This window comes from Amblyraja radiata, chromosome 10 (genome assembly GCF_010909765.2).
Source record: "Amblyraja radiata isolate CabotCenter1 chromosome 10, sAmbRad1.1.pri, whole genome shotgun sequence".
In the NCBI taxonomy this organism is placed as follows: domain Eukaryota; kingdom Metazoa; phylum Chordata; class Chondrichthyes; order Rajiformes; family Rajidae; genus Amblyraja; species Amblyraja radiata.
In genome coordinates, this window is record NC_045965.1 from 7,822,992 (window position 1) to 7,849,896 (window position 26,905).

A 26,905-nucleotide genomic window follows, 5' to 3' on the forward strand; every position below is an offset into this window, starting at 1 on the left:
AAGTCTTGAGCTGACATGAGTCCTCTAGGGTACACAAAATTGCTGGAGGAACTCAGCGGGTGCAGCAGCATCTATGGAGCGAAGGAAATAGGCGACGTTTCGGGCCGAAACCCTTCTTCAGACCTCTAGGAGTCCTCTAGGAAGCAGGTAGGGAGACTGACAAAAACCACCGGGAACCGCACGGAAACCTTGGGTGGGGCGCAAAGTCTCCAGATGTTTCCTAAGTGGGACAGGGCCAATACTCCAGCATTTTGTGTCTACTTTCGATTTAAACCAGCATCTGCAGTTCTTTCCTACACAACCTCTGTGGAGCTGGTGGATCATTGTCTGCACTGAGTGCTCTGGGGCTGGTGGATCTGTGTATGCACTGAGTGCTCTGGGGCTGGTGGATCTGTGTATGCACCACCCTATAGATTCAGTGACAACAATCTCCCAAAGCTCTTCGCCGCCGCCTGACTGAAGTCTGCCGATTCGCTGGTAAACCTGCGTCACCGGAGCAGTTTTCCGGAAGGGTAAAGATGGCAACTGCGGGCTACAGTCTGAAGATAGTGGTGTGGCAAAGTAAGTTGTGGGGGTGCCGGGCGACCTCTCGCCGCTTCCCCAGCCGCGGTGCGCGGGGTGCGGGGCGGCGCCGGCCCCACTGTCCCGGCCCGGGGGCAGCAGCACAAGCGGCCCGTCCAATGCAACAGGTCGCGGCGCGGAGATCTGCAAAACATGTCGGGCTTCTCGCCCTTGACTCAAACCCACGTCGTGCAGCTCAGCTGGGGGGGATTATTTAGGTAGTTGAAGATAGTAAATGGTGGCTTTTAAAGAAGGGGGGGGGGGGGGGGAAGAGGGGAGAGTCGATTAAAATAAATATCTGATAATCGACTAACCCAACGCTATGTTCTCACCATATCGAGTGTGAGAATCATAAACTCTAATCCCATCGACTCTGGTAATCTTGTGACTCCGACCAAGACCAAGATTAGAAAACTTCGGTGTGTTAATGGTGGCTTTGCATTTGACCGGGGTTGGTTTGTGGTGCACGCAAGCGCAGAGTACAAACCGGGAGCAGTCCTTCCTTGTACAGCAGTTCTTTGTAAAGTTTAGTCCAAGCTCAAGCAGCGAGCGGCTAATTCGTGGCCTATGGTTACATTGCAGTCTTCAGCTCAGGTGACAGCAGGCCCGGTGTGAATTAGGGGCTGGGAACTACCCCCAGCCTTCCAACACTGGTGTAGTGAGCACAGACACGTCGGGATAGTCCAGGCCGTGGTGTCTTTGCGTTGCATAAAGCAGGAAGACAGCTAGTCTAGACCCGTGTGAGATTCTGGAGAACATTACACCATTGTAAGGCAGAGATAGTAGCAATGTTACAAACTTTTGAGATTTTAAAAATCAAGTCTGCAATTTATCCCATCAGATAAAGCATAAAAAGAAGTTTAATTTGACACCTAATTCACTTTTATATCTCAAGTATTAAAAAAGTTATGGCCATTGTTATACTCGGAAATTAGCATCTTGTTCCCTATTGCTTTTCCATTGACTTAACACAAAAGCTGTGATCGTGGACAGTCAAAAGCCCATAACTTTCTTAAAAATTAAGAGAACTGAATGAAACTTTCAGTTATCATAGATTGAAGCATTCTGAAACAAATATAAAACAATCTTACTTGGATGACCTGAAATTAAAGCATATAATTAGTTAGTTACCCAATTGTAGCTAATTCCAAACTTCAATTACTAGATCTAAACATCTATCCATTTCTTAAGAAAAGATTAACATTTTTAAATAGCCTAAGTGTCCAAATAACATTCACAAAGAATTCACGATAAAACATGATTTTTAAATCTCATTGACATTAATTTATAGGCCAAATGGAAGGAATTTAGTGTTCAATTGCTGTAAATTAATGGCCATTTAAATCAGCTTTCGAGTGGGATCCTGTGGAACTCTGTGGAACGCGCTGGTTTAGAACGTTCCCATTGTGGTGAATTTGTACCCCAAATGCCCAGAAAAATACTGCGGGATTTAATGCGGGGCCCCAAATTAGCTACTCGCAACATAAAACTTTGTATAAAGGGATCTTAAGAAGTGCTTTTTAATGTAAAAATAAACAACCTACCTTCCGTTGTCCCCTGTATAATAATAATAATGGATGGGATTTATATAGCGCCTTTCTAATACTCAAGGCGCTTTACATCGCATTATTCATTCACTCCTCAGTCACACTCGGTGGTGGTAAGCTACTTCTGTAGCCACAGCTGCCCTGGGGCAGACTGACTGACGGAAGCGTGGCTGCCATTCTGCGCCTACGGCCCCTCCGACCACCACCAATCACTCACACACATTCACACACAGGCAAAGGTGGGTGAAGTGTCTTGCCCAAGGACACAACGACAGTATGCACTCCAAGCGGGAATCGAATTGGCCACCTACCGGTCACCAGCCGAACACTTAGCCTATTGTGCCATCTGTCGTCCCATGAGATCCGTCCCATTGTCGGCGGTCGCGGGTTTAGAGTATAATTTTTAACCTACTATAATAATTAAATTAACCAATTAAATGTAAAAATAGCTCCAACGAACGAACCTCCAAGCGATTTTTCGTCAACAACTAAGTAGGCTGAACAACCTTGATTTGAATAGCCTAGGGAAAATCGCGTTTTAAACCCGCCCCCCTCTCAACGGCGCCAAAATCGCGCACACGGGCTTGGACAGATCTGCAGCGACGCTTAAGGTAGGTTTTGCAACATACCTAGAGATAGATAGATTCTTGATTAGTACAGGTGTCAGGGGTTATGGGGAGAAGGCAGAAGAATGGGGTTAGGAGAGAGAGATAGATCAGCCATGATTGAATGGCATAGACTTGATGGGCTGAATGGCCTAATTCTGCTCCTATCACATGACCAAAGATCAGTATCTTTGCTTATGACCAAAGATCATAGGCTTATGACGGCATAGCACAGAAACAGGTTATTTGGTGTACCATGTCTATTTTGGGTAATAAGTACAGTAATCCCATTACTCAGCACAGTGCCTTCTATGTCAGGATTTCAATTATCAGACAACTGAACCATCTTACCACAACTACAGAGCAGTTCTGAACTTCTATCTACCTCATTGGAGACCCTCGGACTACCTTTGATTGGGTTTTAATGGCTGTATCTTGCACTAAATGTTAATCCCTTATCATGTATCTGTACACTGAATGGCTCGATTGTAATCATGTATTGTCTTTCCGCAGTCTGGTTAGCACGCAACTTAAAGCTTTTCACAGTACCTTGGTACACGTGACATTAAATTAAACTAAGTACTCATCTAATACTTGATGTTGAGAGTACCTACCTCCACCATACCCCAAAATGATATGTTCCAGATTCTAACCACCTTCTTGATGAACAAAAATCTTAATCAAATTCCTCTAAATCGCCTATCCCTTACCTATGCCATCTGGTTATAGACACCAATGCAATGAGGGAACATTTCTCACTATCTACCTGACTTATGCACTGTATAATTTTATATACCTCACTCAGGTCACTACACGTGTGCTCCCTTCCTCCTCTGTGCCTTCTCTTATGAAAGAAAATAAATCCAGCTTTTCCAGTCTTTCCTCACAACAATCCACCCCAGGCTACATCATTGTGAATCTTCTATGCCGGCTCTCCAGTGCAATGACATCTTTCCAAGGTCGCACAGCTGCCTTACAGAAACCCGGGTTCGATCCTGACCTCGGGTTCTGTCAATGTGGAGTTTACATTTTCTCCCTGTGACTGTGTTGGTTTCCTCTGGATGCTTCAGTTTCCTCCCACATCCTAAAAAGTGCAGGTTTATATGTTAAGGCCTCTAGATTGGCACAAGTGTGTAACAAGTTGATATGAAAGTAGGAAGGCTGTGGAGCCCAAGTCAATGGATATTTTTAAGGCAGAGATAGATAGATTCTTGATTAGTGCAGATGTCAGGGATTATGGGGAGAAGGCAGGAGAATGGGGTTAAGAGGGAAAGATAGATCAGCCACGATTGAAAGGCAAAGTAGACTTGATGGGCCGAATGGCCAAATTCTGCTCCTCTTACTTATGATCATGAGCTAGGATAACATAGAAATAGTGTGAACGAGTGATTGAGGCTTGTTGTGAACTCGGCCCAAGGGCCTGTTTTCATGCTGTACCCTTCAATCAATAATATAACAACTAGAACTGCACACAGTACTGTACCTGTGGCTTAACTGATGATGTTAATAGTTGTGTCATAAACTCCTTATTCTCGTATTCTGTGTCCTGGCTGATGAAGTTTGAGTATCCCATATTCTTAACCACTTTATCCAACCACGCTGCTGCTAGGAATCTCAGAAGGTCTGAATGGAATTTTAGAAGAATTTCACCACATTCTCTTATGTAATGGAAGGTGACATTGTAGTATTATATGAAGAGAGAGGTTGGGAAATTTGAAAGAAGAGTTCAATGAATCAGAGTTTGAAATAGTTCACTATGGTTGGTGCAGCAGTGAAGGGTGGCACGGTGGCGCAGTGGTAGAACTGCTGCCTTACACCGCCAGAGATCCGGGTTCGATCCTGACTACGGGTGCTGTCTGTTTGGAGTTTGTACGTTTCCCCCTCCTGTGACCACATGGGTTTTGTCTGAGATCTTCGGTTTCCTCCCACACTCCATAGACTTACAGGTTTGTAGGTTAATTGGCTTGGTGTAAATGTAGAATTGCTGTGTGTAGGGTAATGTTAATGTGTGGGGGATCACTGGTCAGTGCGGAGTTGGTGGGCCAAAGGGCCTGTTGGCGTACTGTATCTCAAAACTAAACTAAAAAAAAACGAGATTCGTGCAAAAGCTGATTATTGCACATTCCTTGTTATCCTGCAAAGATCAGATGTATCGGTATTACTCTGGAGTAAGAATAACTACAGAAGCATGAGGGAGGAGCTGGCTAAAGTTGATTGGAAAGGAACCCTAGCAAGAATGATGGTGGAGCAGCAATAGCAAGTGTGTTTGAGAATAAATTAGAAGGCGCAAGATCTTTTCATCCCAATGAGGAAGAAACATACGATGGGGGAGAATGAGAATTGTTGACAGATAAAGTCAAAGACAGTATAAAAGCAAAAGAGAAGGCATACAACTTGACAAAGATTAGAGGGAAGTTCAAGTTCAAGTGAGTTTATTGTCATGTGTCCCTGTATAGGACAATGACATTCTTGCTTTGCTTAAGCACACAGAAAATAGTAGGCATTTACTACAAAACAGATAAATGTGTCCATATAACATGATATAAATATATACACACATGAATAAATAAACTGGTAAAGTGCAAATAACAGAAAGTGGTTATTAATAATCAGAGTTTTGTCCGAGCCAGGTTTAATAGCCTGATGGCTGTGGGGAAGTAGCTATTCCTGAACCTGGTTGTTGCAGTCTTCAGGCTCCTGTACCTTCTACCTGAAGGTAGCAGAGAGATGAGTGTGTGGCCAGGATGGTGTGGGTCTTTGATGATACTGCCAGCCTTTTTGAGGTAGCGACTGCGATAAATCCCCTCGATAGAAGGAAGGTCAGAGCCGATGATGGACTGGGCAGTGTTTACTACTTTTTGTAGTCTTTTCCTCACCAGGGCGCTCAAATTGCCGAACCAAGCCACGATGCAACCGGTAAGTATGCTCTCGACTGTGCACCTGTAGAAGTTAGAGAGAGTCTTCCTTGACAATCCAACTCTCCGTAATCTTCTCAGGAGTATTGGGAAGCTTTACAAAACCTACAGACGGCAACTAAAAAAGCAATAATGGAGAAAAGATGAAATATGAAGATAAGCAAGCCAATACTATAAAAGTGGATACCAAATGTTTTTTCGGATATATAAAAAGTAAAAGAGAGGCAAGAGTGGACATTGGACCGCTGGAAAATGCCACTGGAGAAGTAATGGGACACAATGAAATGGTGGACTAACTTATGAAGTATTTTGCGTCAGTTTCACAGTGGAGGGGACTAGCAGCATGTCAGAGTTTCAAGAGAGTCGGGACAGTTGGGAGTGCAGTCATTTACTTTAGACTAAGAAGAAGGAGCTGAAGAAGCTGACAGGTCTGAAGGTGGGTGTCAACTGGACTAGGTGGACTACACCCTAGGGTTTTGAAAGCAGTATTAGTAATGAACTTTCAAGAATCACTAGAGTCAGGAATGGTTCCAGAGGACTGGAAAATCGCAAATGTCACTCCACTGTTTAAGAAGGGTGCGAGGCAAAAGAAAGGAAATTATAGGCCAGTTAACCTGACTAGCGGTTGGTAAGGTATTAGAGTCCATTATTAAGGGTGAGGTTTCGGGTTTCTTGGAAGCACTTGATAAAATAGGCCGAAGTCTGCATGGTTTTGATAAGGGGAGAACTTGCTTGACAAACCTGTTGGAATTCTTTAAGGAAGTAACAAGCAGGGTAGACAAAGGAGAGTCAATGGATGGTGTTTACATAGATTTTCCGAAGGCTTTTGATAAGGTGCCACAGGTGAATCTGCTAAACATAATTTATTTATTTGCCTCTGTACTCCACAATTTGAGATTTGTAATAGGAAAAATCACATGTGGTTAAAGTGCACATTGTCAGATTTTAATAAAGGCCATTTTTATACATTTTGGTTTCATGTAGAAATTACAGCAGTGTTTATACCTAGTCCCCTCATTTCACGGCACCATAATGTTTGGGACACAGCAATGTCATGTAAATGAAAGTAGTTATGTTTAGTATTTTGTTGCATATCCTTTGCATGCAATTATTGCTTTGTCTGCAATTCATGGACATCACCAGTTGCTGGGTGTCTTCTCTGGTGAAGCTCTGCCAGGCCTGTATTGCAGCCAACTTTAGCTTATGCTTGTTTTGGGGGCTAGTCCCCTTCAGTTTTCTATTCAGCATATAAAAGGCATGCTTAATTGGGTTCAGTTCAGGTGATTGACTTGGCCACTCAAGAATTGACAATTTTTTAGCTTTGTAAAACTCCTTTGTTGCTTTAGCAGTATGTTTGGGATCATTGTCTTGCTGTAGAATGAACCACCGGCCAATGAGTTTTGAGGCATTTGTTTGAATTTGAGCAGATAGGATGTGTCTATACACTTCAGAATTCATTATGCTACTACCATCAGCAGTTGTATCATCAAGAAAGATAAGTGAGCCAGTACCTTCAGCAGCCATACATGCCCAGGCCATAACATCCCCACTACCACGTTTCACAGATGAGGTGGCATGCTTTGGATCTTGGGCAGTTCCTTCGCTCCTCCATACTTTGCTCTTGCCATCACTCGGATATGTTAATCTTTGTCTCATCTGTCCACAAGACATTTTTTCCAGAACTGTGGTTGCTGTTTTAAGTACTTCTTGACAAACTGTAACCCGGCCATCCTATTTTTGCGGTTAACTATGGTTTGCATCTTGCAGTGTAGCCTCTGTATTTCTGTTCATGAAGTCTTCTGCAGACAGTGGTCATTGACAAATCCACATCCGACACCTGAAGAGTGTTTCTAATATGTCGGACAGGTGTTTGTGGCTTTTTCTTTATTATAGAGAGAATTCTTCTGTCATCAGCTGTGGAGGTCTTCCTTGGCCTGCCAGTCCCTTTGTGATTAGTAAGTGCTCTCTTTCTTCTTCATGATGTTCCAAACAGTTGATTTTGGTAAGCCTAAGGTTTGGCTTATGTCTCTAACAGTTTTATTCTTGTTTCTCAGTCTCATAATGGCTTCTTTGACTTTCATTGGCACAACTTTGGTCCTCATGTTGATAAACAGCAATGAAAGTTTCCAAAGGTGATGGAAAGACTGGAGGAAAGACTAGGTGCTGAGAGCTCTCTGATACCTGCATTAAGGAGGCAATTAAACACACCTGAGCAATTACAAACACCTGTGAAGCCATGTGTCCCAAACATTATGGTGCCTGAAATGAGGGGACTATGTATAAACACAGCTGTGATTTCTACATGGTGAAACCAAAATGTATAAAAATGGCCTTTAATAAAATCTGCCAATGTTGTACTTTAACCACCTGTGATTTTGTTTCTATTACAAATCTTAAATTGTGGAGTACAGAGGCAAATAAATAAATGATGGGTCTTTGTCCCAAACATTATGGAGGGCACTGTATGTACCTGCAATCCCAGGTCCCTCTGCACTGCAACACTCACCAGATCACTTCCATTCACTGTGTAGGTCCTGCTAATGTTAGACTTCCCAAAATACAACACCTTGCACTTTTCTGTATTTAATTCCATCAATCATTCCTTGTAGACACAAAATGCTGGAGTAACTCAGCGGATGAGGCAGCATCTATGGAGGGAAGGAATTGGCGGTGTTACGGGTCGAGACCTTTCTTCAGACTGACGTCAGGGCTGGGACAGATAGAATGTAGGCAGAGACAGTAAGGCTGGTGGGAGAACTGGGGAGGGGGAGGGGATGGAGAGAGAAAGCAATGGGTATCGAAAGTTAGAGAAGTCAATATTCATACCGCTGGGGTGTAAATTACCCAAACAAAATATGAGGTGCTGTTCCTCCAATCTGTGCTGGGCCTCACTCTGACCATGGAGGAGGCCCAGGACAGAAAGGTCAGATTGGGAATGGGAGGGGGTGTTGAAATGCTGAGCCACCGGGAGATTATGTAGGTTGAGGCGGACTGAGTATAGGTGATCATCGAAACGATCGCCGAGCCTGCGCTTGGTCTCACCGATATAGAGAAGTTGACACCTAGAACAGCGGTTACGGTAGATGAGGTTGGAAGAGGTACAAGTGACCCTCTGCCTCACCTGGCAAGACTGTTTGGTCCCTTGGATGGAGTCGAGGGGGGAGGTAAAGGGACAGGTGTTGCATCTCCTACGGTTGCACGGGAAAGTACCCGGGGAGGGGGTGGTTTGGCTCGGGAGGAACGAGTTGACCAGGAAGTTTTGGCGGTCTCTGCGGAAAACAGAAAGGGATGGAGATGGGAAGATGTGGCCAGTAGTGGGATCCCGTTGGAGGTGGCGAAAATGTTGGAGGATTACATGCTGTATGCGACGGCTGATGGGGTGAAAGGTGAGGACAAAGGGGACTCTATCCTTGCTACGAATGGGGGGAGGGGGCGCCAGAGCGGAGCTGCGGGATATCAAGGAGACTCTAGTGAGAGCCTCATCTATAATGGAAGAGGGGAACCCCCGTTCCCTAAAGAATTAGGACATCTCCGATGCCCTGGAATGCAGATGTGGCATAGATGGAAGAATTGGGAGTAGGGGATAGAGTCGTTACAAGAAGCAGGGTGGGAAGAAATGTAGTCAAGATAGCTATGGGTGTCATTAGGTTTGTAGGAGATGTCGGTCAATATTCTGTTTCCCGTGATGGAGACGGTGAGATCTAGAAACGGTAGGGAGATGTTGGAGATAGTCCATGTGAAGATGGAAATTAATCGTGAAGTTGATGAAGTCAGTGAGTTCTGCATGGGTGCAGGAGGCAGCACCAATGCAGTCGTCAATGTAGCGGAGGTAGAGTTCGGGGATGGGGCCAGTGTCCGCCTGGAACAGGGATTGTTCGACGTACCCTACAAAGAGGCAGGCAAAGCTAGGGCCCATGCGAGTTCCCATAGCTACGCCTTTGATCTAGTGGAATGGGAGGAGTCGAAGGAGAAGTTGTTGAGGGTAAGGACCAGCTCTGCTAGGCGGAGGAGAGTATTGGTGGATGGAAATTGGCTGATTCTGTGGTCGAGGAAGAAACGGAGGGCTTTAAGACCCTGCTGGTGGGGGATGGAGGTGTAGAGTGACTGGACATCCATTGTAAAGATGGGGGAGTGGGGGCCTGGAAAACGGAACTAATTGATGAGACAAAGAGCGTGTGAGGTGTCTTGGAGTTAGGTAGGGAGGGATTGGACCAGGGGGGATAGGATGGAGTCGAGGTATGTGGAAATTAATTTGGTGGGGCATGAACAATCAGAAACAATGGGTCTGGCAGGACTTCAATTGTAGTCTTGATAGCAAGATCCTTAACAGCATTGATGTGCAGTGGGATCTGGGGGTCCATGTCCATATCTCCTGAAAGTGGCATCACAAGTAGCTAGAGAGATAAAGAAGGCATACGGTATGCGCATTTTCATTGATCTGGGCATTGAGTAAGAGTCAGGAATTTATGAAGCAGGTCCTGTGCAGTTCTGGTTGCTGGGGTTTTGAAGAGAGTGCAGAAGAGGTTTACCAGGTTGCTGCCTGAGTTGGAGGGTATTAGCTACCAGGAGAGTTTGGACAAACTTGGGTTATTTTCTCTGGAAAAGCGGAGGTTAAAGGGAGACTGAATAGATGTAAATAAAGTTATGAGAGGCATAGATAGGGTAGACAGTCAGAACCTTTTCCCCAGCGTGGACATTTCAAGAACTAGAGTGCATAGCTTTAAGGTGAGAGGAGGACATCTTAAAGGAGATATGCGGGACAAGTTTTTTACACAGTGGGTGGTGAGTGTCTGGATATGCAGGTGGTGTTGGTAGATGGGGTGGGGGCGCTGCAAGCCGGTGCCCTGTCAGCAGCGTGTCCGTTTTCCCCTAACTTTTTTTTGTTTTTTTAGTATGTTTTAAAGTATGTTTTTAATGTTTCTTTGTGTGTTTTGTGTGGGGGGTGGTGTGGGGGGGTGAGGGGGAAACCGTTTCGGTCGCCTCCTCCACGGAGAGGCGACTTTTTCCAGGTCGCCTCCCCCGTGGCCTAACAGCAAGGATCGGCGCGGCCTTTCCCGGAGACACGCCTGGCGCTTCAGCGGCGAGCACAGCGTGGACTCTCGGCATGGAGTGGACTTACCATCACCCCTAGAGGGGAGCTTCGACCGCCGGCCCTGCAGTCTGCGGTGCTTCTGGCTGTGGCGGGGACTTTAAATCTTCGACCGCCGGCCTGCGGCCTATACCATCCTGAAGCCGCGGTCTCCGGTGGGGAAGAGCCGACTATGGACTGGCTCTGGACTCTGGTCCCGACCACGGGGGGAAATGGAGGAGGCCTGGCCAATTTTTGTGCCTTCCACCACAGTGATGAATGCTGTGGTGGATGTTTGTGTCAAATTTTTATTGTGTATTGTGTGTTCTTTCTCATTGTACCGCTGCTGACATATTCATTTCACTTGAACTTTATGTGCAATGTGACGAATAAACCTGTATTGTATTGTATTGTGTTGTATTGTAGATGCAATAGTGGTATTTAAGTGGTATAAAAGTGATTGATGAGGGTAGAGCAATGGATGTTATGTGCATGTATTTTAGCAAGGCACTTGAGATGATCTCTCATGGCAGGCTGATCCACAAGATTAAGATGCACGGGAGGCACAGTGACCTGGTAGTTTAGATCCAGAGCTGGCTTCCCCACAGAAGACAGGGTAGTCATGGATGGGATCTGGCTGGAGGTCTGTGACCAGGGATCTGTGTTGGGAATTCTGTTGTTTGTGATATGTGTAAATGACTTGGGCATTAACATAAATGGGTCGGTTAGTAGGTTTATAGAAAACATCAACATTGGTGGGGTTGAGGGCAATGAGGAAGACTGACAAAGGATACAGCTGTTTTTTAATCAGCTAGAGATATGGGCAGATGGAGTTTTGCCCAAGGAAGTGTGTGGTGTTACACTTTGGGAATCGGATGTATGGGGAAAGAATGCCAAGACCCTTATCAGCATTGATGTATAGAGGAATCTTTGAGTCCATGTGTATATCTCCCTGAAACTGGTCATTACAGGCATTTCCTCTGCATAATCGTTACATGCATTATAGACATTTTCCAAATAGTGCTGCAAACCCTTGTTATCTTGAGTGCCTTTTGGGGAATTATTGATCAACTGTATCCTATTGCCATCATGCTGTGCAGTACTGTGTAGGAAGGAACTGCAGATTCTGGTTTAAACTGAAGATAGACACAAAAAGCTGGAGTAACTCAGCGGGACAGGCAGCATCTCTGGAGAGAAAGAATGGGTGATGTTTCGGGTTGAGACCCTTCTTCAAGGTCTTGATCCGAAGCGTCACCCATTCCTTCTCTCCAGAGATGCTGCCTGTCTCTGCCTTGCAGGACTGATGGGCTTTATTTGCTTTAGATATATACAGCACATGAGTGATTGATTTTTAGTGATTGACTCCAAGCATTTTTTGCCCGCGAATTCGGCATCCATGCATGAAGGGCGGCTTAGTGGCTCACAGCGCCAGAGACCTGGGTTCGATCCTGACTACGGGTGCTATCTGTACGGAGTCTGTACGTTCTCCCCGTGACCTTCGTGGGTTTTCTCCGGGAGCTCCAGTTTCTTCCCATGCTCCAAAGACGTACGTTGTCGGTTTATTGGCTTGGTGTAAATGTCAAATCGTCAATAGTGTGTGCAGGTTAGTGCTAATGTGCGGGGATCGCTGATCAGCAAGGATTCAGTGGGCCTTGGGGCCTTTTTCTACACTGTATCTCTAAGCTAAAAGTTACTGCCATCGTGCTACATATGCACACCATCACAGAATTCCTCAGTGTTGTATCCTTTGCTTCCAATAATTTTATAGGTCTCACCTTGCAGTTGACTGATTTAATTGTGTGCCTAAAGCATATCCATATTCTACTATCTACAGATTATTGCTCCTGAATCACATCTTTTGCACACAGAAGTGGGACGTGCATTCCTTTTCACACTTGCCATATCATCACACATTGAGAATTTCACGTGGTATCAGATATTTTTGAATATGTTGGATAATATCACTCTTTGGAAATTTGCTTTGGCAATTATCACAAATTTGGTGAATTTAAGTTTTTATGTCCCAGATTTATTGAATCTAGTGATGAACAAAAACATTATAAAGACAGTTTGGTTTTCTATTCTTTCTATTCTTTGGATTTTGTCAATTTATGAAATGCATCGTCAAATTCCATGTTGTATTTCCACGGATTAAAAGTTTATTAAAAGTAAAATATGCTTTGAGAAATGAGTCAACTGGCTTGTCTTTGCGGGTTCTCAGAAAGTGTTTTGACTTGCCTTAGACTCTGAATTGATTTTGAATCTAAATATGTAATTTCCCGCTGATTCCACATATTTGTTTCCACGTTTTGTGCATAGCTGGTTTGGAGGGAGGTATTCTCATTTTCTTTTAAAAGCACCATTGCCATTAATTAAGTGTATGTTGATGTTAATGATGAAAGTAATAATTTTAGAAATAGTGTGTTTCTTTTATTTTTGTGTAGCGGTTTTAGTAGTAGTTACAAGGTTAATGATACAGTGCATTATTATGTAGTTTAGTTTGGGGATATAGCAAGGCCCTTCGGCCCACTGAGTCTGCAGTGACCTGCAACCACCCAGTTCTACCGGATTAGTTCTAACCTACGCACTAGGGACAATCGGTGAGATAAAGGGCCTGTTTCCGTGCTGTATCTCAAAACTAAACTAAACCAGGCTATGTTACAAGATATCTTTGGAATTCTAATTTATAAAACTATCTGTAAATATTTAAATATATGAAATATATGGGCGGCACGGTGGCGCAGCGGTAGAGTTGCTGGCTTACAGCGCTTGCAGTGCCAGAGACCCGAGTTCGATCCCGACTGCGGGTGCTGTCTGTACGGAGTTTGTACATTCTCCCCGTGACCGTGTGGGTTTCCTCCGAGATCTTCAATTTCCTCCCACACTCCAAAGACGTACAGGTATGTAGGTTAATTGGCTTGGTGTATGCGTAAATTGTCCCTAATAGTAGGATAGCGTTAATGTGCGGGAATCGCTGGTCGGTGCGGACTCGGTGGGCCAAAGGGCTTGTTTCCGCGCTGTATCTCTATACTAAATTTAACTAAATACTAGTGGAATGCTGGGATCAAGAACCTAACTCATGCATTATGTTTTCATTTGAAACTTTAACATTTATATTCTTGCAGAGATCAAGAATCTTATATTAGATGACTGCATGGAAGAAGGAGAATGGAAGGTATGTCAAATACTTGAATACAACATACCATTATTAGCTGACATGTTTGAGCATAGAACTTACATTTTTAATGTGTAGGAAGGAACTGCAGACGCTGGTTTACACCAAAGAACATCTTATTTTGTTTGGCAGCTTACAACGCAGAGGTATATTGATTTATCTAACTTCAAGTAACCCCTGCATTCATTCTCTCTCCATCTCTCCTCACCCGGGAGAAGGAATAGGTGACGTTTCGGGCCGTGACCCTTCTTCAGACTGAGTCACGGGATAGGGAAATGAGAGATATAATCTGAAGAAGGGTCTCGACCCGAAACGTCACCAAACGAAATGCTGTTCCTCCAATTTGCGTTTGGCCTCACTCTGGCAATGGAGGAGGCCTAAGACAGAAAGGACAGCGTGGGAATGGGAATGTGAAACGGAATTAAAGTGTTTAGCAATCGGGAGATCAGGTAGGTCCAGGCGGACTGAGCGAAGGTGTTCTGCAAAACGATCGCCCAGTCTAAGTTTTGTCTCGCCGATGTATAAGAGTCCACATCTTGAACCATGGATACAGTAGATGAGGTTGGAGGAGGTGCACGTGAACCTCTGCCTAACCTGAAAGGACTGTCAGGGTCCCTGGACAGAGTCGAGGGAGGAGCCACAAGTGTTGTTTCCCCTGCGGTTGAGGGGAAAGTACTGTGGGAGAGGGTCGAATCGGTGGGAAAGGAAGGGTGAACCAAGAAGTTGAGGAGAGGGTGGTCTGTACAGAAGGTGGACAGGGATTGGGGTGGGAAGATGTGACTGGTGGTGGGATCACGTTGGAGGTGGCAGAAATGTTGGAGAATGATGTGTTGGATGCGGAGGCTGATGGGGTGAAAGGTGGGGTCCATGGGAATTCTACCCTTGTTCCGTGGGGGGGGGGGGGAAGCGAGAGCAAAACACCTGGACACAGAGGAATCAGGTTGAGGGATCCATCTATGATAGCAGGGGGGGATCCAAGTTTACCGAAGAAAGAATGGAAAGCCTCGAATAGGGGTCTTTGCAAGAGTCAGGGTGTGAGGAGGTGTAGCCCAGATAAAAATATGGGAGTTGGTCAGTTTGTAGTGGATGTCGGGCATTATTCTGTCCCCTGTGATGGAGACAGAGAGATCAAGAGTAGAAAAAAAGAGATATCAGAGATAGTCCAAGCTCCTCCATTGTAAATGCGAGGCCACATGCAAACTGGAGGAACAGCACATACTCTGCTCGGATAGCTTACAACCAGCAGTATGACCATTGAATTCTCCGGTGTTAGGTTGGTAACAAAAACCCCCACCACCTCCATCTCCCCCCCCTCACCCCCCCACCTTCTCTGCCCTGGACCCATCTAGACTAACACACATTTCTCTCTTCCCCCTCCTTGTCCACCTGTAATTTCATTCACCGGTTTCACAATTTGCAACTCTTCTACTCGTATCTCACAACCTTTACTATCTTTGTCCAACCATCTGCCTATCCAAAAGCCCTCTCACCTGTATCCACCTGTCACTTGCCAATCTTCTCCCTTCTCCTTCTCTCTTCCAGTTTTCTTCCCCCCACCACAATTAGTCTGAAAAATCATCCAAACTGGGGAAATCACCTATCCATGTTCCCCAGAGATGCTGCCTGACCTGCTGAGTTACTCTAATACTTTGTCATATTGTAAACCAGCAACTGCATTTCCTTGTTTCTCAATGTCTGTGTTTAATTCTGCAATCAAATGAATCTGAGTCTGAAGCCTCATCAATTTTCACTTGTCCCTCATGGTGTTCTGAATAACTTGCTGATTTCTTGTATTTCCATCTGCTTGATTCTTGGTTACTTTGATCATCGTGCTGGAGTCCTGACGTGGTTGTTGTTTCGTACAACCACAGATCTAAAGGAATTACTGAAGACGAAGCAGTTGGCTGGTCTGTGTCCTATTCCTCTGAGCTCAGCTGTTTTCCACAGATCATAACAAAAGAGAAATAGGGCCCAAAGCAATTAGCACTTGCCATATTAGTCTTGGGGAGAAACACTTGGATTCCTAACACTGCCCGTCAGCAGGATGCAAAACAAGGATGCAGGTCTGAAGAAGGGCCTCGACCCGAAACGTCGCCCATTCCTTCTCTCCGAAGATGCTGCCTGTCCCGCTGAGTAATGTCCCTGTCCCACTTAGGAAACCTGAACGGAAACCTTTGGAGACTTTGCGCCCCACCCAAGGTTTCCATGCGGTAGTGGAAGGTCCGGCAACCACCTGCAACCTCCGGCAACCATCTTCAACTAGCATCGCAACTGGCTTCGACTAAAAAATTACCGATTTTTAAAACGGCAACCTATTTTTAGTCGCGGCCGGTTTTGAATTTTTTTAAATAATCACCGGAACATAGAAGAAGCGGAAACCACTTTCGACCATTAGAGAGACTGACAAAAACCTCCGGGAACCGCACGGAAACCTTGGGTGGGGCGCAAAGTCTCCAGAGGTTTCCGTTCAGGTTTCCTAAGTGGGACAGGGGCAGTACTCCAGCATGTTGTGTCTATCTACAGGTCCTACCTAAGTTACAGCAGGGTTCCGTTCCTGAGCACTGATCGCAACCGTAAAAGTTTACAAATCGAAAGTGCAGGGCGTGGCAAAAGATTAACATAGCACAACCAAACTAATCTATAGCTAAACCAGGGCATTTAACTCAACCACTCAGATATTGTTGCGAACCAAGTTCCCACATGCCATAAGATGTCTGCAGCCCTGCAGCAGCTGGCAAATCCATCCTCCCAGTCTCCCAAATACTTGACTGCAGGTATTTATGAGCTGTCCACAAGTTGGGTGTTCATAACCCAGGGAGGACCTGTAATGGGAAGTACATTAGGCCTAATCCTCATAGATATGTGACCTTTGTCACCACTAAAATCGAGGGCAGCAGCTCCTAGGTACACCACCACTTGAAGATTTCTCTGTGTGGCACATGCTGACTTGGAAATATGTTGCTTCAACAGGGAGCAGGATGGCAAAGTAACAGAACCCTAGATGACCAAAAAAGTAAATTTGGTCAAAATGAAAAAGGAAGTTTGTGCAAAGTTTATGAGGAAGTGACGGCCTTTGAGGAATATAAAGAAAGGAGGAAATAACTCAGTTGGGCAATTAGACCATAAGGGGCCAGAAAATGGCTTTGGCAAGTCGGATTAAGGAAAATCCTAAAGCTTTTTATACCTACATTAGAAACAAGAGGAGAAGATAGAACCATTCAAGGATTAGTTTAGTTTAGAGCGCGGAAGTTAGTTATACAGCGCGGAAACACGTCCTTCGGCTCACCGAGTCCACGCAAACCAGCAATCCCCGCACATTAACACTATCATATACTAGAGACAATTTACACTTATACCAAGTATACAAACCCAAGCCAATTAACTTACAAACCTGTACGTCTTTGGAGATGTTGGAGGAAACCGGAGATCTTGGAGAAAACCCACGCGCACACGGGGAGAACGTACAGACTCCGTACAGACAGCAGCTGTAGTGGGAATCGATCCCAGGTCTCTGGCGCTGCAAGTGCTATAAGATAGCAACTCTACCGCTGTGCCACTGTGCCGCCTTGCTGTGCCTTAAGGGCCAGACCCACTTAGGCAATGTTTTAGGCGACTACAGGTGACTAGGCTGTCACCACATGGTCGCCGGGGTGTGGCCTGTATGGACGTGAGTAGTCTCCTCAGTCGCCCAAAGAGTCGTAGCGTCTTTCTGGTCCCCGCTGGATTTTGAACATGTTGAAAATGTTTTGGAGTCAGTTGGCGACAGTGGGTTTGACGCCAATGAACGTAGCTTGACTTCTCCTGACGTCGGTGCTGTCGTAGTTGTCGCCAGGTGACGTAGGTTGTTGCCGGGTGACGTAGGTTGTTGCCGGGTGACGTAGGTTGTCGCCGGGTGACGTAGGTTGTCACTGGTGCTTATTTTGTTTCTTTTTGTTGTTAAAGTAATGATTCTATTTCAAAATTTATGTCTAAGGGGGTCCAGTCGCCGGTTTTTCAGCGATCTGCTACGACTATGACAGTCGCCTAAAAATAGCCTAAGTGGGACAGGCCCTTTATACAGAAGGGAATTTGTGCTTGTAGACTGGGGATATTGGAGAGATACTAAATGAGTACTTTCCATCTGTTTTCACTAAAGAGGAGGACAGTGAGATAGTGGAGAATACTAATAAGCAAGTGCAGTTTGAGATTAATAAGGAGCTGTTGGGGCTCTTGAAAAGCATTAAGGTGGATAAAACCCCAGGACCTGATGGGATCTATTCCAGGTTATTGAGAGAGACAAGAGAGAGGCTACATGTGATGGCCCAGAGGGCAGTAAAGTAGCTAAAGGTCCCCATTGAAGAAAAGAAGTAGATGGAACCCATGGAATTATAGGCCGATGAGCCTCATTCCAGGTTGTGTGTTACTAATTTGATCGGGTTTTTTGAGGAGGTTATGAAGGCGATCATTGAGGGTAGGGCGGTGGATTTTTTCTACATGGATTTTAGTAAGGTGTTTGATAATGTCCCTTTGCTTGGCTGATCCAGTAGATTAAGATGCATGGGATTAACAATGCTTTTCAATGTACCTCTGCGACCATGCCAATAAATTAATCTAAACTGAAGACTTTATTGTATGGGTTAAGAAATGGCTTTCTGATAGAAGGTAGAGGATTGTGGTGAAAGGACAATATTCAGGCTGGAGATCATGGCAAGTGGGGTTCCGCAAAGATCTGTGCTGACATCTCCGTTGTTTGTGATAAATATAAATGACTTGGACATATAGTCATTAGACGGGTAGAGGGGTTGGTTAGTATGCTTGCAGATGACACTGAGATTGTTGGAGGTACACAAAGATGCTGGAGAAACTCAGCGGGTGCAGCAGCATCTATGGAGCGAAGGAAATAGGCAACGTTTCGGGCCGAAACCCTTCTTCAGATTGTTGGAGTTGCTGACTGAGGAAGGCTGTCACAGTACACAGCGGGATATAGATCAGCTACAGAAATGGGCAGAGAAATGGCAGATGGAGTTTAATATGAGCAAGTGTGAGGTGTTGCACTTTGTGAGGTCAAATGTAAGGGGAAAATATACAATTAATGGCATTACCCTTAACAGGCCAATTTACCGAAAGCCTTCTTGACCACCCTATCCCCCTGTGACCACTTTCAAGGAATAACGTACCTGCACCCATAGATCCTTCTGCTCTACAACACTCCCCAGTGCCCTGCCATTTACCGTGAAGGTCCTCCCCTGGTATCCCTTCCCAAAATGCAACACCTCACACTTTTCTGCATTAAACTCCATTAACCATTCCTCAGCCCACTTGCCCAGCTGATTAAGAACCCGCTGTGATTTTAGATAACCGTCTTTGCTATGTAAGATACTACCCACTTTAGTGTCATCCGCAGACTTACTAATCATGCCTTGTACATTCTTATCCAAATCATTAACATAAGTAACAAACAGCAATGGGTCCAGCACCAACTCCAGAGGCACACCACTAGTCACAGGCCTCTGGTCTGATAATCAGCCTTCCATCATCACCCCCTGCATCCTTCCATTAAGCTAATTCTCTATCCAAATGTTAGCGACTGTGCATTTTGTGGCTGTGCAAAAAAATTTCACTGCACTGTTCACAAGTGATAATAAAGAAGCATTGAACCATTAAACAAGCAACAGTTTACATCCTCTCTGTTAATATACGCATATTGAAAATAGCCTTCTCAAAGTGGTGTGGAATTATGTGCAGGCAAAAGTTAGTTACTGATAAAGATGAGGAAAAAAGTAAGTTGCATAAAATGAGTAGTACCGTCTCCAAGCGGAATGTTTCAGTTTGGTTTGATGTCTGTTTCAACTATTAACCAGATGAAACACCAGTACTGTAAGAATTCCAACTTGTCGATTTTTACTTGCAGATACTCATTTTGGACCATTACACCACAAAGCTCCTTTCATCTTGCTGCAAGATGTCCACACTTATGTCTGAAAAAATCAGTGGTATGTACTGAAGAGTACTTGTTATCTGCTCATGACTGATGCTGGATAATTTATTTAGTTTATTTCAATTCTATGCTTATTATAAACTCATCTGGATCAGTGAGGTCGGTGCCCTGCCTGCAGCGTGTTCGTTATTTCTATTTTTTTTTTAAATTGTTTTTTTAGTGTGTCCAAATATTTGTTTTAGTGTCTCTCGGTGTGTCCTGTGTGAGGGGTGAGGGGGGGGGGGGGGGGGGGTGAGGGGAGGGGGGGGCCGCTTTCAGTCGCCTCCTCCACGGAGAGGCAACTTTTTCCCATGTCGCCTCACTCATGGCCTAACAGCATGAATTGGAGCGGCCTTTCCCGGGGTCGGGCCCGGAGTTTCGGCAGCGGGCACAGCGTGGACTTTTCATCGTGGAGCGGGCGAGCCCTTGCCGGCGTCGCCAGAAGGGAGTGCTCCGATCGCTGGCCCGCGGACTGTTATATCCTGAAGCGGCGATCTGCGGAGCTTCTAGCCGCAGGCGCGGCGTCTGGAGCCTAGGATCCCTCATTGGGGATCCCCGGAGAAGAGCTCCGATCGCCGGCCAGCGGCCTATAACATCCTGAAGCCGCGGTCTGCAGAGCTTCTAGCTGCGGGCGCGGCGTGGACTTACCATCCGGAGCCTGGGTTCCCTCGCCAGGGACAGTCAGAGAAGAGCTCCGACCGCTGGCCTGCGGCCTACATCATCCTGAAGCCGCGGTCTCCAGTAGAAAAGCGCCGATTTGGGACCTCCATGCCGCGGAGCGTATTCGACCGTCCCGACGAGAGAGCCTGTACATCCGGCCGCCTCTAGCAGCGACTGTGGAGGTTTATGGCCCCGACCACGGGTGAACAATGGAGGAGAACTGACTGTACTTTGTGCCTTCCACCACCGTGATGCATGCTGTGGTGGATGCTGGTGTTAAACCTTATTGTGTATTGTGTGTTCTTTTTTGATTGTACCGCTGCTGGCAAATTCATTTCACTGCACTTATATGTGTATGTGACGAATAAAACTGATTGATTGATTGATTGATCTATAAAAGAATGAAATGACATCCATTTTGAGATTTATGTTTTCAATTCCTGTGCCCACCTCCATTTTCCCAAATTCTAATCCCAGCGCATTCTGTAATTAAATCATTTTATTCAGGAAATGGAAGTTCAGTAAATTATTTGTCTTTTTATCTTTGACTGTTCTCTCTGCTTTACAAAGTGTCCGAACTTCGGAAATACACAACAAAAACACTTAATAGAAATGGAGCGACATGTTAATACTGTAGCTATTTTAGTTCTTGGTTTAGCAATGTTTTTCCATGTGCACATACATACCTGTAGGTTGGAAGAGTCTGTTATTTTTTTAGTAGAACATTTGATTGTAATGATAATGTTTTAACTTTAATTTATTGGAAAAAAACATGTTGATGCAAGGTCATGCACAAAATTATTGAAACTCATCATCAGATTATACCAATTCCAGTTTTGGTGCATCTGGAAGATTATGCTTGAAGTAAAGCCCCTGTCCCATGATGCGAGTTTACCCAAGCGCTCTCCCGAGTTAAAATAAAATCAAACTCGTGGTACTTCATCACGAGTATTTTTTTACTCTTGGAAATTTTTCACAGTGTTGGAAAAACGTCACAAGTTTCACGAGCTTTCCGCGTTTCCCGAGTACCTGCCATTAACGTTACGTCCACGAGCTCCGACGTACCCTCCACGTACATTCTACGTACTCATCAGGGGTGTGATTTTTTTTTTAAACTCGGGAGAGCTCTTGGGTAAACTCGCATGGTGGGACAGGCCCTTAAGGATGCTACTATTTCAATATCTGATCCATTTAGATTTAATTGGGACTTATCCAAACAGAAAATTCTACACCATCAGCACCTGTCAGTTTTCACAAAGGCCGTTTGTAGCTGAGTAAATGATAATGTAAATTATACATCTTGAAGCTTTTTTGCCAGAAGTATTTCTTTTGAAGTTAATAAATAATTCTTAAAAGTCAGCTAATCTGACATTTTTACATAATACTGAAATTGCTACATTATTAGAGATGCAGGACTTTGTTTGGGATTTTTGAACTGTTTGATATTGTGGGGCTGGCATTATCAACAACATTTATCTCTTTTTAATAGTCAGTTTCCCTCTTGTCGATCAATATCAACAGAATTAAAGTGAGCCAAATCATTAATTTATGGTATTTTGCAGTGTGCAAAATGGCTGAGCCATCTGTCAACTTGGTAAAGCACTATGCATCGCTAATTCCTCTAAGGTGCTCAGTGCAATAAAAAAAAACCCTGTCTTTCTCTCCCAGATGATACAAGAGTACTACAGGCAAGCAATGCAGACTAAACAGTCCTAATGGATGTTCATGAATGGAGGGATCTGTATATATAAGTGCATGGATCTTTGAAAGTGGCAAGACTTGAAAAGGGAGTTGTTGGTAAAGCATTTAGTACCCTGTGCTTCTTAAGTAGGGGCATAGAATACAAAAGCGAGGAGATTATAGAACACTGGTAAGGTCACACCTGGAGTAATTCTGGTCACTGTATTTTAGGAAGGATATGAAGATTCCCCAGAGGAGTTTCGGAAAAATAGCTTTTTTTGAGCAGAGTGTGGTTACAAATTGGAACTTGCAGCCAATAAGAGTGGTGGAAACAGAATTAATCAATGCCTTGAAAAGGTTTTTGATTGGTCACTTGAGGGGAAAAGTAGTTGACAGGAAGACAACGAGAGAGAGACGAGGAATGGGAATGACAAAATTCTTCCACAGAGACCCAGCATATTTTATATGTCACTTGACTCCCACCCTGCCTCCTGTAAAGACTCTATCCCCTAATCCCAATTCCTCCGTCTAAGGTGCATCTGCGCCCAAGATGAGGTGTTCCATATTAGGGCATCTAAGATGTTATAATTCCCTCGTCCATCATAGAGGAGGCCCTCACTAGGGTATGCCGCAGCACCGCTCTTGCTTCCCCTCCCCCCAGTCGCAACAGGGACAGTCCCCCTAGTCCTCACCCTTTCACCCCATCAGCATACAGCACATAATCCTTCGACATTTTCACCACCTCCAATGGGATCCCACCACTAACCACGTCTTCCCATCTCTGCAGAGACCGTTCCCTCCGCAACTCCCTGGTTAACTCATCCCTTCCCACCCAAACCACCCCCTCCCCAGGTACTTTCTCCTGCAACTGCAGGAGATGCACCACCTGTCCCTATACCTTCTACCTCGACTCTGTCCAGGGACCCCAACAGTCTTTTCAGGTGAGGCAGTGCTTTACTTGCACCTCCCCCAACCTCATCTACTGTATCCGCTGTCCCAGTGTGGACTCCTATATATCGGTGAGACCAAGCGTTTTGTTGAACACATTCGCTCAGTTTGCCTAAACCTACCAGATGACCCGGTTGCAAAAAACTCCCCCACCCATTCCTGACCTTTCTGTCCTGGGCCTCCTCCATTGTCAGAGTGAGGCCCAGTGCAAATTGGAGGAACAGCACCTCATATTTCGCTGGGGTAGCTTACACCCCAGCGGTATGAGTATTGACTTCTCTATCCAAGTAACCCTTGCCTTCCCTCTCTCTCCATCCCTCCCCCCTCCCCAGTCCTCCAACCAGCCTGACTGTCCCTCTGATTACATTGCATCTCTGTCTGCTTTGTGGTCACCTTCCCTGAGCGAATAATGCTATTCTACATCTATTCTACATTTTATTTGATCTGCATCTCTTTTGACCTCTTACACATCCTTATCTATGTCACCCACTGAGACTCAGTCTGAAGAAGGGTCTTAACCCGAAACGTCAACCATTCATCTATCCAGAGATGCTTCCTGTCCTGCTGAATTATTCCAGCACTTTGTGTGTTCAGCATATTTTAGGAGAGGATTTCAATGATTAAGCCAGCAGTTGAAAATCAATGAGAAACAAATGACTCCTTGGACATTCCCAATTCCTATTTGGCTTGAATCTACCATTTATTCCTGTCAACGATCTACTAACTCATGTGATAAGTTGATCTATTCTTTGTAAATTGGGTTGCCTTTATTTACTCTTGTGCGCACAATATTACTGTTGTAGGTTAATTTATTCCATTGCTTCTTGCAGTCTTTGGTGGCAATTTGGTGGCGCTTACTCTGAATGTGTTTATTCCTAGTTGTTGAAGACCTGCACAAAAACCGTGAGCCAGTTCCAAATATGAAGGCAATCTACTTCATCACACCAACAGAGAAGGTATTATTTTTTTAAGAATGTTTGCAAACCATGCTGAAAGAGGAAGGCGTGAAGTCACGCTCATTGACATTTTTTAACAACAGTAAGGTACAGTTAAGGGCCTGTCCCAATTCACGACCTAATTCACAACCTTTTTTACTCGTGGACATTTTTCATCATGTTGAAAAACGCCCTGACCTACTTGATGCCACGAGTACCTACGACTAGCATCACAACCTACCTACGACCTACCTACGACCTCGTGACGACCATGCTGCGAGTATGAGTCAAGGGCAAACTCGGCAGAGGTCGTGAATTAGGTCGTGAAAGTGGGACAGGCCCTTTAGAACTGAAATGCTGCTTGTTAAAAGATGGAAAGGATGCAGAAGAGAATTGCCAGGATGTTACCTGGCGAGGTTGGATAGGCTGGGACTTTTGTCTGTGGAACATGGGAGGCTGAGGGGTGATATTATTGAGGGGTACAAGATCATGGATAAATGAGTGCTCACAGTCTTTTTCCCAGTGTAGAGAACTAGACGACATAAACTGAAGGCGAGGGGAGAGATTTAAGTCACGGATAACTTGTGGCTGTATTGTCGCCTAACCTCAATGTTTGTGGTCTATGGTTCATAAAGTCGAGGATCCGGTGGCTGAGTTGGGTGCTGACTCCCAGGTCCAGGAATTTGGAGATGAGTTTGGACGGGATTACGGGTGTTGAAGGCGGAGCTATAGTAAATAAATAAGACTCTTGACAAGGTGTTCTTGTTATCTAGATGTTCCAGAGATGAGTTTAATAATAATAATAACTTTATTTATAGAGCACTTTAAAACAACCACAGTTGCAACAAAGTGCTGTACATGACTGATCATGGACAAGAAATTATTACATGACAATAAAAAACCTTAAACGAAGGACTAAAAACAATAAAAATTAAAAAACATTAAAAGCACTAAAAACAGGAGCAAAGTCTCAAGCAGTGTCAAAAGCCAAGGAATATAAATGTGTTTTAATACTGGTTTTGAAGATGGACAGTGAGGGGGCCTGTCTGATGTGCAACGGCAGAGTGTTCCATAACGCCGGAGCAGCAACAGAGAAGGCTCTATCCCCTCTGAGCTTCCGTTTAGACCTCGGTACCTCCAGGAGCAGCTGATCAGCTGACCTGAGGCACCGGGCAGGAGCGTAGGGATGAAGCAGCTCAGAGAGGTAAGGCGGGGCGAGCCCATTTAGAGATTTAAAAACAAATAAAATAATTTAAAAATGAACTCGAAAGTGCACCGGGAGCCAGTGGAGGGAGTCCAGAATTGGCGTTATGTGCTCCCTCTTTCGAGTTCCAGTTAAAAGACAAGCGGCAGCATTTTGAACTAACTGGAGACGAGCCAGTGAAGATCGTGCAACTCCAAAATAGAGTGAATTACAGTAATCCAGCCTAGATGTAATAAAGGCATGGATTACTGTTTCAAAATGCTGCCGCTCGAGAATGGGCTTCACCTTTGCCAGCTTCCTTAGGTGAAAGAAGCTGGACTTAACCACCGCGCCTATTTGATGATCTAATTTAAAATCACTGTCCATCCTAAAACCCAGGTTTAAAACTGTTGGCTTCACGTACCGTGCCAGTGGACCCAAGTCAACAAGGGGAGGTTCACGGCAGCCATTAGGGCCAAACAATATCACCTCTGTCTTCTTTTCATTAAGTCCTAGAAAGTTTAGGGCCATCCAGGACTTAATGTCCTCAAGACATGACAGAAGTGATTTTACAGAAAAGACGTCTTCCTTCCTCAGCGGCATATATAATTGGCTATCATCGGCATAACAGTGAAAAGAGATGCCATGCCTTCTAAGAATGGAACCCACAGGAAGTAGGTATAGTGAGAAAAGCAGGGGCCCTAAAATTGAGCCCTGTGGAACCTCATATGACAGAGGAGTGGAGGAGGATTCAAAACCAGCAAGGCTTACACACATGGTTCTGTCTGCCAGATAGGACCTGAACCATCCCAGGGCACTGCCACAGATGCCCACTAGGTGCTGTAATCGGGATATTAAGATGCCATGGTCCACTGTATCAAAGGCGGCAGATAGGTCCAGCAGGACAAGAACCACATAATTACCAGAGTCATTTGCCAGGAGGATGTCGTTAAAAACCCTTAGCAAAGCTGACTCTGTGCTATGCATAGTTTTGAACCCAGACTCGAAAACCTCCCGAATATTATGCTCGTCCAAGAAGAGTTTTAGCTGAGCATAAATAACTTAGGCCAGTTTAGGCCAGGAAGATGGCATCTGCTGTGGACCAGTTGAGACCTGTTGGCAAACTGCATTGAACAAGGGTTTGTGGGAGACTGGATATAATGTGTGCCATCACCAGTGTCTCGAAGCACATTATTCTGCTGGATGTTAGTGCCACTCAACGGTGGTCATTAAGGGACGCCATCTTACTTTTCTTTGGCACCGGGATGATAGTGGTCTTTTAAAGCAGGGTAATAAGGATAACTCTTATTCATAAGATATTCCAGATCAGAGGAGGTGGAGATCACCAGGACGTCTGAGTACCAAGTGTTAATTAGAAAGCAGATCCCTCTGCCTCTAACCTTGCCCGATGATGCAGTACAGTTAATCCAGTGTAATGAGAGGCCCTGGGGATGTTTTCCTCTTTGTGTGCTGAACTTCATTTACTGTTGAGTTGTATGTAATGTTTCCTATTGTTGTAATAGTAAACGTTACATACAGCTCAAAAGTAATGAAGTTCAATGGATGCCTGCAAAATGTAAGATTTTTATTGATAGTGATATTAGTAGCGATCATTTATTTTGCATTAATTTTAAGGCAAATGCTTCCAACTCAAAAAAAACGTTGAAACATT

The 26,905-nt window shown here is 44.8% G+C and overlaps 1 protein-coding gene across 1 annotated transcript in view; it reads left to right on the forward strand.

The window, feature by feature from the left end:
- The first annotated feature begins 271 nt into the window (after nt 1-271).
- Nucleotides 272-26,905, forward strand: part of stxbp3 (syntaxin binding protein 3) — a 67,881-nt gene continuing 41,247 nt past the window's right edge. Inside the window, exons 1-4 of the mRNA XM_033027962.1 lie at nt 272-561; nt 13,822-13,871; nt 19,762-19,843; nt 23,995-24,071. Of these exons, the coding sequence (XP_032883853.1) occupies nt 519-561; nt 13,822-13,871; nt 19,762-19,843; nt 23,995-24,071 (252 nt within the window). The 5' untranslated portion in view covers nt 272-518. The remainder of the gene's footprint in view (nt 562-13,821; nt 13,872-19,761; nt 19,844-23,994; nt 24,072-26,905) is intronic.